The sequence below is a fragment of the Petaurus breviceps genome, unplaced genomic scaffold (genome assembly GCF_028583685.1).
Source record: "Petaurus breviceps papuanus isolate PSGF00001 unplaced genomic scaffold, PetGlider_PUasm1.0 188, whole genome shotgun sequence".
Taxonomy (NCBI): domain Eukaryota; kingdom Metazoa; phylum Chordata; class Mammalia; order Diprotodontia; family Petauridae; genus Petaurus; species Petaurus breviceps.
Window position 1 is genome coordinate 39,834,224 of NW_027185804.1, and position 14,581 is coordinate 39,848,804.

Sequence of the window (14,581 nt, forward strand, 5' to 3'; positions counted from 1 at the left end):
GGTTTTGCAGTAAACATCCTCCTGTAACATATTAGTGATGGGTGAGAGTTAGATCACTATAGGTTTTTTCCTTTGGAAAATTAGATCAGATTAGGTAGGCAAGACTTGGACCAAATATTGAAGTAAGTTTTTTTTTTTTTTTGCTCAGATGCCTTCCATTTTTACTTTCTAACCCCTTCTTTCCTTCTTTCAATGTTCCTAATCCTCTATTACCTGGCTGGACAGCATTGTCACATAACTGTCAGGCTTCTCCGATATCTCTTAGGTCCCACATACCTACCCTCCACAGAAATGATCCAAGCTCTAAATCACCTTTTTGGCAACTGAAATTATAAAGATTTCCAAATGATATTTGTCTTTAAAACTCTACACACATGCAACTGTCCAATATATCTTCATTTAATGCAATTCCTGGGTGACAGATCACATTGCACTTCTCCTTCCTCAATATTCTATCTAATATCTATGTATTTATATGCTGATGTATTCATATAAAATATGGATATAACAGGGAAAAATAACATAGGTATACATTCTCTTTTATCCCCCCATTATTTTAGTAAATGCTAGCAGAGGTGTGCATATGCTTACCAGAAATGTTAAAGAAAAAATATATTTTTTTCCTTTTTGGAGAGCAACTGGGGTTGAGTGACTTGCCCAAGGTCACATGGCTAGTTTTGGGGTTAAGTGTCTGAGGCCATATTTGAACTCAGGTCCTCCTGATTCCAGGGCTGGTGGTCTGAAAAATTTTTAAATTCTCTCTCTCTCTCTCTCTCTCTCTCTCTCTCTCTCTCTCTCTTTCTCTCTCTCTCTCTCTCTCTCTCTCTCTCTCCCCTTTCTCTTTTCTCTCCTTTCTGTCTCTAGGTACTCTGTGATCACCAAGCCACCTAATTATGCATAACCAAAGCCAAGTAACTGAATTCATCCTCTTGGGACTTTCACAGAATCCAGATACTCAGAAAATAATATTTGTAATTTTTCTGTTTTTCTACATCACAGGTCTGGGGGCTAATTTATTTATTGTTGTGACCATTATTTGTACTCCCACCCTTCTGGGTTCACCCATGTACTTCTTCCTAGCTTTTCTTTCCTTATTGGATGCCAGCTTCTCATCTGCCTTTGCTCCAAAATTTATAGTGGATTCCCTCTATGAGAGGAAAACTATTTCATTCAAAGGGTGTATGACACAGCTTTTTGCTGAGCATTTCTTTGGAGGTGTTGAGGTGATCATCCTTGCAGCCATGGCCTATGACCGCTATGTAGCCATCTGCAAGCCTCTGCACTATGTTACCATCATGAGTCGACGCCTGTGTTGGCTCCTGGTGGGGGTGGCATGGCTCGGAGGCTTTCTTCATTCCACCATCCAAATGGTATTCATTATCCCATTACCGTTCTGTGGCCCCAATGTGATAGACCACTTCTTGTGTGACTTGTATCCTTTGCTAAAACTAGCCTGCTCTGACACTCATGTCCATGGTCTTATCGTTGTGGCCAACAGTGGGTTGATATGTATTATAATTTTTTTTGTTTTGCTTGTTTCTTATGGAGTCATCCTGTATTCTCTGAGGACATACGGCACAGAGGCACGACGCAAAGCCCTCTCTACTTGTGCCTCCCACATCACAGTTATTGTCATGTTTTTTGTCCCATGCATATTCATATATGTACGGCCTCCTTCTACTCTATCTTTGGACAAAAATGTAGCAATATTTTATACCATCATGACTCCCACTTTAAATCCTTTGATCTACACTTTTAGAAACACAGAAGTGAAGAGTGCTATGAGGAGGTTTTGGAATGGAACAACAATTTCTGTTGAAAAATAGTTTGAAATAAGCAATATTGTTTTTTCTGTAATTAAAGGAGGCAGGATTTTTCCCAAATAATCTAAAACATAATGTTCCATATAAAACACATGTTAATAAAATGGAGAGTAATGAATCAGTGAAAGTTACATTAATCAATCAGATTTAGGTGTAAGGGATCTTAGAAAATATAACACACAAGGGTGAGTTATTAAAAAAAATAAATGCTAGGAACACAGAATAATCAATGTCATGACTGGAAAGGAAGTTTCTAATACAAAACACAGATTTTCAGAGTGGCAACTAATAATCAACATTTTCCAAGGGAAGAATTGAATTTTCAAATCTAACAGAGAAACAAACAGTATTTTCTATAAGGATACATTTTGTTTCAAAGTTCTTCCAAGTGGAATGGGCAGATTGGGAATAGAGGGATATCTTTACAAGTATGAGTTAGAACAGATTGGCCTCCAGGTTGCTTCTAATTCTGACATTCCCTGATTTTGTGATAGCCGAGACAAATGGATTTTAAAGAAGAGGAAATTGAGACCCATAATATTGATGTAACTTTCAAAGGTCACATGATAATATTAGAAGTGAGGTCATTCTAGAACCAATACTTCACACTCCTGGTGCATGCCTCCTTTAAATCTTTAAAAGCCATTTGGACAGTATGGGAGTATTTCCTTGCAAGGTGATAGAAGAGAAAGATTCCTATCCTAAGTCTCTGTCTGTCTCCACTGTTCATATTAGGAGGCTAAAAAAGCAGAATGTTAGACACAAAACCCTGCAAATAAGACTATGTAAATTGTAAAGAGAGTGTGGGGTCTTGAAATATAATGAATTGATAGAGGGTATGGGTATAGACTGGTTCTAATAAAGAGAAATATGAGTGGGTTTATCTTCTAATAAGTTCAAAGAGGTTGATAATTGAGTCTAGGAAGTCATCTCATTCTTGACAAAAAATGTTTATATAAAGAAGAAAAAGGAGAAAATAACAAATTAAAAGTTTGTGCCTTTGAGTCTCCAAAAGTGAGTGCTTTGATAGGTGAGACCTATATGAAGAAGGACTCTATTCCCCACTTTCATCTTCATCTGCCTTCATCATTTCAACAACCAATCATTTCCTCCCTTCAATATTTAAGCACCAAAGTTTAATTGGAAAATGAATTCTAAAGTATTTTATTGAATTAGATAGTATTAAACTGTTTTAATATGCTTGTGACTCCAGTCTCATTGAATGAAATCTACAGTACTAGAATGAGTTAAATGTATGATGATTTAGTTGCTGTCAGTGACCTTTGATGATTTCTAGTAGGCAACAAAGATTTTCTAGGACAAGGATTGGGTAATCGTAACCCCATTGATGAAAAGAAAAAAATAAAGTGATCTAAGATTAGGTCAGTAGGCTTAATGCTGATTGCTAGGAGGAAACACACATACAGACACACACACATGCACACACACCACATAAATATCTTATAAAATACATGGCTTGTAGACATATAAAAGGAAGTCAAGATAAATTTCATATAATCATATCATAATCTAAACAAAAAACACATGCATATACTACATGTACAAAAATATATGTCATGTATATGCATTAATCACCCTATATGAGTATATCTATATTATCTATATATTACATAAACATATATAGATACACACATATATAGCACCTGAGAAAATATCCTTCAAAAAGTACTTAATAAAATAAATATAGTTCCAATATCTCAGAGAACAAGCAGAGAAGAATAAAACAGAAGAAAACAACTCTAGATGAGTATAATTAATGAATGTCAATTCATTACCTTGTGAATTTTAGGCATTACTAAATATACTCAATTTTAAAAGTTAGATAATGGGCATGTATCCAAGAAAACATTAACCAAGTCTGGATTTACAACACGGATGAGAGGATGGTTCAAGGCTAAGTAAATAATAAATGAAATTAATAATATTACAAACCAAAAATATCCTAAACCAAAAATTCATATCAGCAGATGGAGAAAAACAACTCAACATTCATGTATGCTAAAATCCATATGGCACACACATATATATTCATATACATTTACATGTTCACATGACATATGTACTTATTTTTATGTATACATACATATATATATATATGAAATTCCAAAATATTGACCACTGGAAGACTGTTTCCACTCAGAAGAAAACATATGAATGAGCATAAATCTGTTATGCTATCCCATATTGACAAATATGATCACAAATGGCAAGAATCAATATAAATAGGGTTTTGAGATGATTGAGAGGCTGAGATATTGTGGGTGGAACTACAAATTAATACAATCATTTTGGAATTATGCAAAGGTATGAGAGGGCAGAGCCAAGATGGCAGAGTGGAGGAAGAATTATAGCAAAGCACTTCCCACATTCCCCTTCAAACAACTTTAAAATAACAAATCAACTTAAATATTGAATTGGCAGAGTCACAAAAGGTCAGATTTAGGTTTGTTTGTTTTTTCCAGTCCAGAACAATTTAGGAAGTCAAAAGGAGAGATCAGTGACTCTGTGGTAGGGGATAGCCCAGGGCTGAAATAGCAGAAACACTGGCTCTGGACCTTGGAGGCAATGGAAGCAGCACCAACAGCTTTTGGAGCTTTCAATCCAGAGTTGATTAGGGGGTCAGAAAACTAATCAGAAAGAGATTACATGGAACCATAGACATAGACACACACACACACACACACACACATACACCTAAAGAAAACAATAAATCAAACAGTACAACTGTACAAATGGTAAAAAGAGGTACAATATTTAACTGGTGAAAAGACTTCCTTAAAAAGCAGAATTGACAAAATGAAAAAAAAAAGAGAGATGATTAAAAAATGACTTTCAGATAAAAGACTGAAGAGAAGAATAAAGAAATGTAAACATGAAAGAAAAATCATAAAAGATTAAATAAGATTAAGCTGTTTACTATTAAAGGATCCCCTGTAAGTGTCCTTTTGAGTTGTCTTATTTTCTAGGTATACTATGTCCAAAACATATAAGAGACCCTTTTTTGGAGCCCAAGCTGGACTCTTTATATGTCCTTGGAAATAGACAGGCTTCAGTTGATCTGCACTAGGACTGGGAAACTGCTTGTGCAGCTATAGATATGTAGACCATCATATCTTCATAGTCTAACAGTTTTCTCAGGGAGAAAAAAAATGTTGCTTTTGCATCTAAATTATTCATGAATTCTCTTCCCCTGTCACTCCCATTTAGGCAGAGATTTCTATTTTTCTACCTATCTTTGTCTCAATTACATAAATATCCAAGGTTATGTTTAGATTCTGAACTCTTTGGTAAGCTTAGGGTTCATTTCTCTTGTAATAAATCTAGTTTCTCATGTAAGTTTTGGGCAGTTGTGGTTGCCTGCTGATATCACATATCTAAACGGGATGATTACACATGTTCACTTCTAGTAACTTTATTATTATTTGGGCAGTTAGAATGATTCTACAGAGACAGAGCACACAAGAGTCAGTCATTTATGGTGGGGTGTTCTAAAAAAAATGGAAGAGTGAGAAAGAGGGATATATGGGAAATAGAAGGAAGGGAAAAGAAAAATTGGGAAAATTATTTTTAGAAAAGAGACATGCAAAGGAGAGTGTTTAGAGTAGAGGGGGAAATGGTAGGGGTGGGGCAGTAAATGCTCCAACATCACTTTCATCTGAATTGGTCCATAGAGGAGGGGCAGAGCCAAGAGAGTGGAACAGAAGCAGAAACTTTTCTAATCTCCTCCATGAATACTGTCACTAAACTTTAAAAAGTGAATCTGAACCGATTTTAGAGTGACAGAATCCATTGGGAGATGGAGCCTGGCAGATTCCCAGCCCAGGAAAGTGCCCATGTAGGTCTGGGTAGGGGGAGTGCAGAGCACATGGGGGCTGCACCAGCACAGACCTGAGAGTAGACTACAGAGAAGTGAGAAGGAGCCCCAGCCAGCAGACTCACCCACCCCAAGGGCGATTCACAGCCTTTTCATAGCAGGACAGAAGATTGTTTGAGAGTGGGTAAGAGAAAGCACAGAGCCCACAGCAGCAAAAGCAGCTTTTCCTAAGGCTATCAGCCCACAGCCTGGAAGTTTAAAAATCACCTTCCTCTTCTCCTCCTTCTCTCTCTCTTTCTCTCTCTTATTAACTTTTGTCTTTTTCTCATGTCTTTCCACTCCTATATCCTTATTAGGTAGCATGCATTTGTACAGCCAATTGAGTGTGTGCATGTGTGTATGTTTCTTCCTCTAATTCCCTTAACTTCTCTAGGAATGTGGATGCTATACCACTTGGTGAACATATTTTAAGTCATGATATTGCTTCTTTCTCGATTGTGCCTTTTAGCAGGATATAGTTTCCTTCCTTATCTCTTTTAATTAGATCTATTTTTTCTTTTGCTTTATCTGAGATAAGGATTGCTACCCCTGCTTTATTTTACTTAGCTGAAGCCTAATATATTCTATGTTCACACTCAATTGGCTGTACAAGAGAGAGAGAAGGAGGAGAAGAGGAAGAAAGGGAGAGAATAAAATAAAATAGAATTAAAACATAATACAGAGAAATTCACAAGTGAAATTCAAATAGGATGAATTCATCCATAATAGAAAAGTGGAGAGCAGAATGGATGAGAAACCAAAATCAAATAATATATTGTTTAGAAGAAACATATGTGAGTAGATAGATACAAACAGAATTAAAATAAAGGGTTAGAGTAGAATTTATTATGCTTCATATGAAGGAAAAAGCATAAACAAACAATAGTAGGAATCATGATGTCAAAGAAATAAAAAATAAATGATAAGAGATAAGTGGGGAAACTATATCTTGATAAAAGTTATCATAGACAAAAAAACATATGAGCCAAATTGCATAACATCAAAATTCCTAAAGGAAAATTTATGTTATAGGAGGAAATAGAAAGTAAAATGACAGTAGTGAGGGACTTCAACTCTTCTTTCTCTAAACTATGTAAATTTAACCATACAGTAAAAAAGAAAGGAGCTAAGGAGATGAATAGAATACTAGGAAAGTTAGATATGAAATTTCTCTGAAAAAAATTGAATGAGAACAGAAAGAAATATACCTTTCTCCCCCAAGTTTAAATTGTACTTACACAAAAATTAGCCATATATTAGTGCACAAACATGTCACAAATAAATGGAGAAAATTAGAAATGTTAAATATACCATCTTCAGGCTATACTGCAATAAAAACTGTAGTCAAGAAAGGTCCAGAGATGAATAAATTAAAAATTAAATGTCCTAAGCAATATTAAGGATCTAAATAATAGGGACATCTAGGTGGTGCAGTGAACAGAGCACTGGCCCTGGAGTCAGAAGTACTTGAGCTCAAATCCGGCCTCAAGACATAGAACACATACTAGCTGTCTGACCTTGGGCTAGAAACTTAACCGTAATTGCCCTGCCTTCTCCCCTCCAAAAAAAAATTAGAATGCAAATGATATAATCTTAAAGAATGAGGGGAATAATAGAACAAATCAATCATTTCTTTAAAGATAAAGACAACAGACTTCCAGGAGCCAAAAATGACAGAGTAAGCAGTAAGTCACTCTCATTCTCTTTTATTGACCTTGGAAAACCCAGAAAATACCACCCCCAGGAAAAACCCTGGAACAATGGAGCAAGTAGAAAGATTGGGTACAGCCGTTTTTCAGCTTGGGAGTCTAGGAGGATTAACAGAAAAGGTCCCTCTTGTTGTGGCTGAAGGGAAATTGTACAGGGTTGGAGGCATGAAGGCAAGCCAGCATCAAGCCCTATTTCATCAAACAAGCAGGAAATCCTGAGCCCGAGGGTGATGGGGCTGGCAATAGCCAACATCACAACCACCCTTTGTGTCTATGCACAGCCAGGGCAATCAGCCAACAGGAGCAAAGAGAACCACCACTTGCACCACTGATGGCTGTACACTATCAGCTGAGCCTACCTATGCTCTAGTGTAGCCCTGGGGGAGGAGACCTCCAGCAATCAGACCACCCATTACCCACAACTCACTCTGCAAACTTCAGTGTAACCCAACAAAGACCTCACCTGGCCTTGCCACATACCAGACACTTCCCTTACAGTATCAGGTAAGGTACAACATTAGTGTGGGACAAAGTCCCCTATACACCAGAAGCAGAGATCCACTTTAAAAGACAGTGAAAAGGTAAACACGATGAAAAAAAGCACCTTAGAAAAGCAAAGAAAATAGATTCTTACTGTGGAGACAGGGAAGATCAATATACAAATTCAGAAGAGGAGAGCATTGTTACTATACCCACATCTGAAATTTCAAAGGGGCATATGAAGTAGTCCCAAGCCCAACTAGCCTTATTGGAAGAGCTCAAGAAGGATTTTGAAAGTTAAATTAGAGAGGTAGAAGAAAAATTGAACAGTTCCTTTAAAAATACAATTGAACAAATTGAAAAAAAAAATCACTGAAGAAAACAACTCCTTAAAAAGTAAAACTGACCAAATGGAAAAGAAGGTACAAAAGCTAACTGGAGAAAACAATTCTTAAAAATAAATAGAAATGGGGAAATAGGAGCTAATGACTTTATGAGGCATCAAGAATCAGTTGGAAAAAAATCTAAATAGTAATGAAGAAAATGGAAAACACCTCCTTCAAAAAACAACTGACCTGGAAAATAGATCCAGGAGAGATACCGATCTACTGGAAATCCATGATGAAAAAAAAGCGACTGGCCAGTATCTTCCAGAAAATCATCAAAGAAAACTGACCCAAGGTCCTTGAACCAGAGTACATAAACTAGACATAGAAAGAATTCACCAATCATCTCCTGAAAGAGATCCCAAATTGAAAAGGCCAAGGAATATTGTAGACAAATTCCAGAATTATCAGGTCAAGAAGAATATACTGTAAGCATTCAGAAAGAAACTGTTCAAATATCATGGAATTAAATTTAGGATCATGCAGGACCTTACATTTTCTACATTAAAAGAAGAGGGTTTGGAATACGATATTCCATAAAGCAAAGGAATTTGGATAATAGCCAAGGATCAACTACCCATCAAAATTGAGCATAATCTTTCAGGCAAAGAAATGGACATTCAATGAAATAAGGGATTTCCAAGGGATTTCACCTTCCGGTGAAAAGACCAGAGTTCAATGCAAAATTTGGTATTCAAATACAAGAATTGAGAGAGGAAGTCTACACAATTTCTGTCTGGAATTGACACGAACTTGGGAAATGTTCCCCTGCTTTAGTTATGTCCAATATTTTATGGTAAATTTTTATAACCAAAATTTTGTAAGCATAATAGTAAATCTATTAAATAATAAGATTGATACTGGAGTATCTGAAGTTTCTCTAGTAAGATGTAAGTATAAGATTGAATTATTTTTCTTGTGATTTTAACCCAAACAACAAATATTTAGCCTTGACATCTTTACTAGTATATATTCCTGAATTCTTCATAATGGTATGGAGACAATTAGATCAAGGGATTGTGAAATCAGGATATAATTCTGTTATTTAGATATTATAATACTGTTAAAAGAAGCATCCTTTGTGGTCTGTCTTGTAAATGCTTTAAGAGAAGCATAATATGACCAGAAGTTGGAATTGTTTTATGATTGATACCTACTATGTTAAAATTGATTATTCAATATGTTTATGTATGTTTTTGAGGCTGTTATTAATTCCTTAGGGGTGTATTACCCTCATGATGGGGGAATGCATAATGGAGTAATGTAAAGTATAAGAAATTGGGTTCTAATACATGAAAACTGGCCAAGGTTCCAATTTTGATTTTATAAAAATAGACATAAGGGTTGAGTGGTAAATTAAAATTATGTCAAGATCAGTTTTGTAGAATGGACACAAGAAAAGGTATTTCTACAAAAAAGATGAAGAGAAGATGCTGTGATGATGTGCTGGACCAGAAAACTTCAACAGATGATGTTCTCAATCAGACAGCTGTATGAGACTAGACTTCTGAATCGTAGAGTGGCAAGTGATTGTTCCTTTTTATTTTATCTATATTTACAAAAGAAACTGCCCCCTTTGATTTGTTAATGCTTTGATCAACCTCTCCCCCTTCCCTTTCCATATTTATTATGCCTACTTAAAGGAGAGATGGATAAGGGGAAGAACTTATATGGGAGAGTGAGGAATCTATATAAGAAAAGATGTGAGAACAGAATTTGAATAAAAGAAAAGAGGAGGAATTTGTGAGAAACAAAAGAAGGAATTCTGTTTCCAGAAGATTAAAACTACCCCCAGGTTTGAGTGATAACAGGATACAAGTCAGAGGTAATTGGTTCCGATTAGAGCTGTGACCTAGCAGAACCAGACTTCTGGTTAAGTAAAAGGTCAGAAGTTTGTATTCCTGCTTAATGAGCTGTTTGAGAGGGAACATATCAAGTAAGAATATGAAATGGACATTTCAGGAGGTTGTATTTAGCCAATGGAGAGCAAGTGGGAAATTTGAATTCGGAACAGTACATAAAAAGCCTTGCATTTGTCTGAGCAAGTGTACTCCATTAGGGAGTTACCCATTCACTAGAAATGTAAAGTAAATATAAAATGAAATGAGAACTTTCCTGGCTTCACAAGGATTGTTCTTTCTTTAGTGAGCACGTTTTTTCACACTCCAATGCTTATCATTTTTGCAATATAGGTTGGTGTCCTTCATTCTTTAAGAACAAAATGACAGCACTATGCTAGAGTCAAGTTTCAGTGTGTCCGACTTTGGTTTATCAGATCAATGTGACTTTGGAATGTTCTACTACAGGTCAGGCACAAAGCGAACATTTGCAGTGGATTCTCTAAATTTGGGCTGGATTCTCTAAATTTGCGCATCTTGCAATTCTTTTGAGCTATTTCAATTCTACTTTGCTCCTAGACCACAGCACCTTCTCTGGTGTGGACATGCCATGTTTGGTGGTCCTCTTCCAGTGTCTCCCATGTCATACAAGCAATTCCAAAGTTAAGAGAGTGTCCTTGCATTATTTCTTCTCACCACCAGGGGAACACTTGCCCCTGTGTGACTTCACCCTAAAATAGTCTTTTTGACAACCATATATTTTGCATTCAAACAACATGACCAGCTTCATTTGAATTTCTTAGGATAATTCTGAAGATCATCTGTCAGGATAAGATACAATACACTGAATTCCTTTCTCAAACTAAACTGCCAAGACTTCAAACTCCTCTGTAGAGAGTATAATCCTAATGGGTTAGCCTTATTGTTTGATATTAGATATGAGTTGTGTATTCAAGACATATAAGAGAAAATACACACACAGACACATACATACATACATACTTAGAGCAACTAGTTGATTAATATATATGGCAATTAAAATGGCAATTAGACATACAGTACCCAGATCTACATTGCATTTTCACAAAAATAATCATGTATTAGTACATAAAAATCTCACAAATGAATGCAGAAAATCAGAAACCTTAAATGCAACATTTTCAATCCATAGTGAAATAAGATTATATGCAAGAAAGGGCCCAAGAGGAATAGATTAAAAATTAAATACTCTAAACATCAAAAAGAATCTAAATAATATAATTTTAAAGAATGAAGGGGTAAAATAACAAATCATAGAACTGATGAATAATTTCATTAGAGATAAAGTCAACAATGAGACAACATATCAAAATTTATGAGATAAAGTCAAAACAGTACATAGGGGAAAATTTAAATGTCTAAATGTGAACATCAATAAAATAAGGGGAAAAAGTTGATAAATGGATTGGGCATGCAAGTGAAAATATAAAAAAGAAGATACTCAATATCTAAAATTAAGCACCAAAATAGAAAGGCAGAAAGAGAAAGGTGAGCTCAATACATTTTATAGTAAAAAATGAATTAATAAAGAAAACTAAGAACTAGTTTTATGAAACAAATAATAATAAAATAGATAAATCATTGGTTATTTTGATTTAAGAAAAAGACAAAAAACTAAATTACCAGTATCAAAAATGAAAAGGACTGATATACTACTGATGAAGATGAAATTAAAGGAATTATTAGGAGCCCAAACAGATGCCAGTAAAATGATTATCTAAGGAAAATGGAAGAATGTTTAGAAAAAAAATAGTGGTCCAAAAGTTTTACATATATGTATACACACATATGTGTGAATGCATACATGTATACATATACATGCAAACATATGTACATGAAATACATAACCATTTTGTAAAACAAATATGGCTTTAATACTTAAATCAGGAGAGTAAAAACAGAGAAAGAAAATTATTGAACAGTTTACCTAATCAATATTGAGTCAATAATATTAAATAAAGGAGTAAAAGGGTGTTATAGAAATGAATCATGGCCTACCAGGTAGCACAGCGAGTAAGAGCACTGGCTCCAGTGTCGGGATGACCTAGGGATCAAATCTGGGCTCAGATACTCAGGACTACACCCAGAAATAACTGGCTGTGTAACACTGAGCAAGTTACTTAACCCTGATTGCTTAAAAAAAAAAAGAAATGAATCATAAAAATTATGGCTAGGTGGGATTTATGCCAGAAATACAAGGCTGGTTCTTAATTAGAAAACTTTTAAGTATAATTCACCATATCAATAACAAAATGATTACAGTATGTACAGAAAAAAACTTTTGACAAAAAAACACCCATTAGTATTTAAAAATAAAATACTACAAAGCATAGAAATAAGTGGAGTCTTTATTAAATAATTTGTATTATCTATCTACAACCAAGAATAATCATCATCTCTAATGGAAATAACAAAGAAAACTTCTCAATAATGTCAAGGGTGACATGAGATTATTTATGATCACTACCATTATTATTCAGTATGGTGTTTAAAATGCTACCTACAGCAATAAGACTAGAAAAAGAAAATGAAGGAATGAAAAGTCAATGAATAAAACTATTACACTTTGCAGATGATTTATTGGAATACTTAGAGAAGTCTAAAAATCAACTAAAAATAAATGAAACACTAAACAACTTTAACAATATTACAGGACATAAAATAAACTTATATAAATCCTCAATGTTTCCTTTTTTTTACAACATAATCCAGCAGAAGGAGATGATGGAGTGCTTGGGTGCCTGTGCTTGAACCACAGTTTGTAAAATCACATCAGTTTGCAAAATCACATTTCTCCCCTAACATTCTCCTCAACATTCACATTCTCCTCAAACCTCTCTAGAGCCTTAGAGCATTATCTCTGCCCCTTTCCCCTGCCAGCACTCTGCCTAGCAACCATTCATGAACTGCTTATTTCCCCTCGGTAAAATAACAAGCTGCACATATGAATCCTTTACTAAGCTATCTATAAGTAACTCTCTAGCTTAGACAAATGTTTATCTCTCCTTAGTATAATGGCCAGCTTCACATATGAATCTTTCAGTAGATCTATCTGTAAGTAACTCCCTAGCCTATTATAAACTTCCTGGATCCCTCATTAGCTTGAGACATATGTATATTCCCAACATCTGTCTTGACAAACAGGACATTGATGGGTAGCAGACCGGGCAATTCTCAATCAGCCCTGACCACTAGTTGACTTAGTGATAGTTCAAGCCTAAAACCACACTTCCATGCAGCCTCCCTCCTCCCACCATGGGCTATTTCCCAGTTAATTATGGGCCATACACTTGCACAGTAGATATTGCAAGTTCCTGTTCCTTTAAGCACTGACCACTCCTTAACTCCTCCCTAATCCCACCCTTACTCACCTAGTTAGCTTAATTGGCACAGGTTATACTATGGATTATCCTACAAAAAACTTTAATTGTACCCCTTTAAGGTTGCAGGTTCCCTAAGACTTCCTGCCCACTGTATAGCATAACAATAAACTTTTACCAACTTGACTCAGAATGCTTGAGTCTGTGAATTTATTTCATACTGCCCACCCAGGGACTCTGGCTATTGGGGTCCCTGGATTCCTGAAACACATACATGCCTGAATTATAGATAGATAAATTCTCTCTGTAAACCTACCTCTACATCTATCTGTTCACTTAGTTAAAAGGAAAAAGTCAGTACCCTGATATTCAGAAAATACAAACAAAACTTACAAGCAGATAAAAAATACAGAGAAAATAACACAATTCGACAGACAAACAGACAAGACTTCTAGCTATATTTATATACATACATAGTTACTAGAGAGAAATGCACCAACATCTGAGTTTTCAAAGCTGGGGTGCACTCAGTGGCTATGCAGAGTCTCATCTCACCAAATTACCCATCTATTTCCATAAGTGTGCCCCAAAGCAAAACCTCACCTCAGAGTAAATATACCCTTCTTCAGGGTCAGAGGACATTACAACCTTCATGACCCACTGCCTAATTACAAAGCAACAAAAAGTATGAACTTTCCTGAAAAACCTTCCACCCCTAATCAAGCCCCTCTTATTTTGTTCCACTTGAGGCCCATTAAGGGCAGGAAAGATTTTCAAATTTCCTTTCCATTACATTCACTCATTTCTGTTTGTCTCTTTCTGACTTCATGGACTATACCACTCCATGCCCTTCTATACTGTATTATTTCTTAAAGCCTGTCCAATTTCATATTCATTGTTTCCAGGAAACTATCTATCCATCTCATCCTCTGATGGCCCCTTTTGCCTTCAATCTTTCCCAAAGTCTTTTCCAAAGAGTGCTGTCTTCTTCTTCCATGACCAAATTACTTAAGATTCAGTCTGAATTAGTCCTTACAATGAATAGTTTGAATATTTTTAAAGTACTGATTGGATATCCTTACTGTCCAAGAAACTTTTGAAAGTCTCCAGCA

At 35.5% G+C, this 14,581-nt stretch overlaps 1 protein-coding gene across 1 annotated transcript; it reads left to right on the forward strand.

Annotated features, from left to right (window-relative positions):
- Positions 1-778: 778 nt before the first annotated feature.
- On the forward strand, positions 779-1,826 carry LOC138163494 (olfactory receptor 4C15-like). Its single transcript, XM_069090956.1, has one exon. It carries the CDS (start codon positions 894-896, stop codon positions 1,824-1,826), a length of 933 nt encoding a protein of 310 aa, XP_068947057.1. The 5' UTR covers positions 779-893.
- The last annotated feature ends 12,755 nt before the right edge of the window (positions 1,827-14,581 follow it).

Bases quoted from the DNA above. Each gene is read 5' to 3' on its own strand.
- LOC138163494 (XM_069090956.1), top strand. From the start codon at position 894: ATGCATAACCAAAGCCAAGTAACTGAATTCATCCTCTTGGGACTTTCA.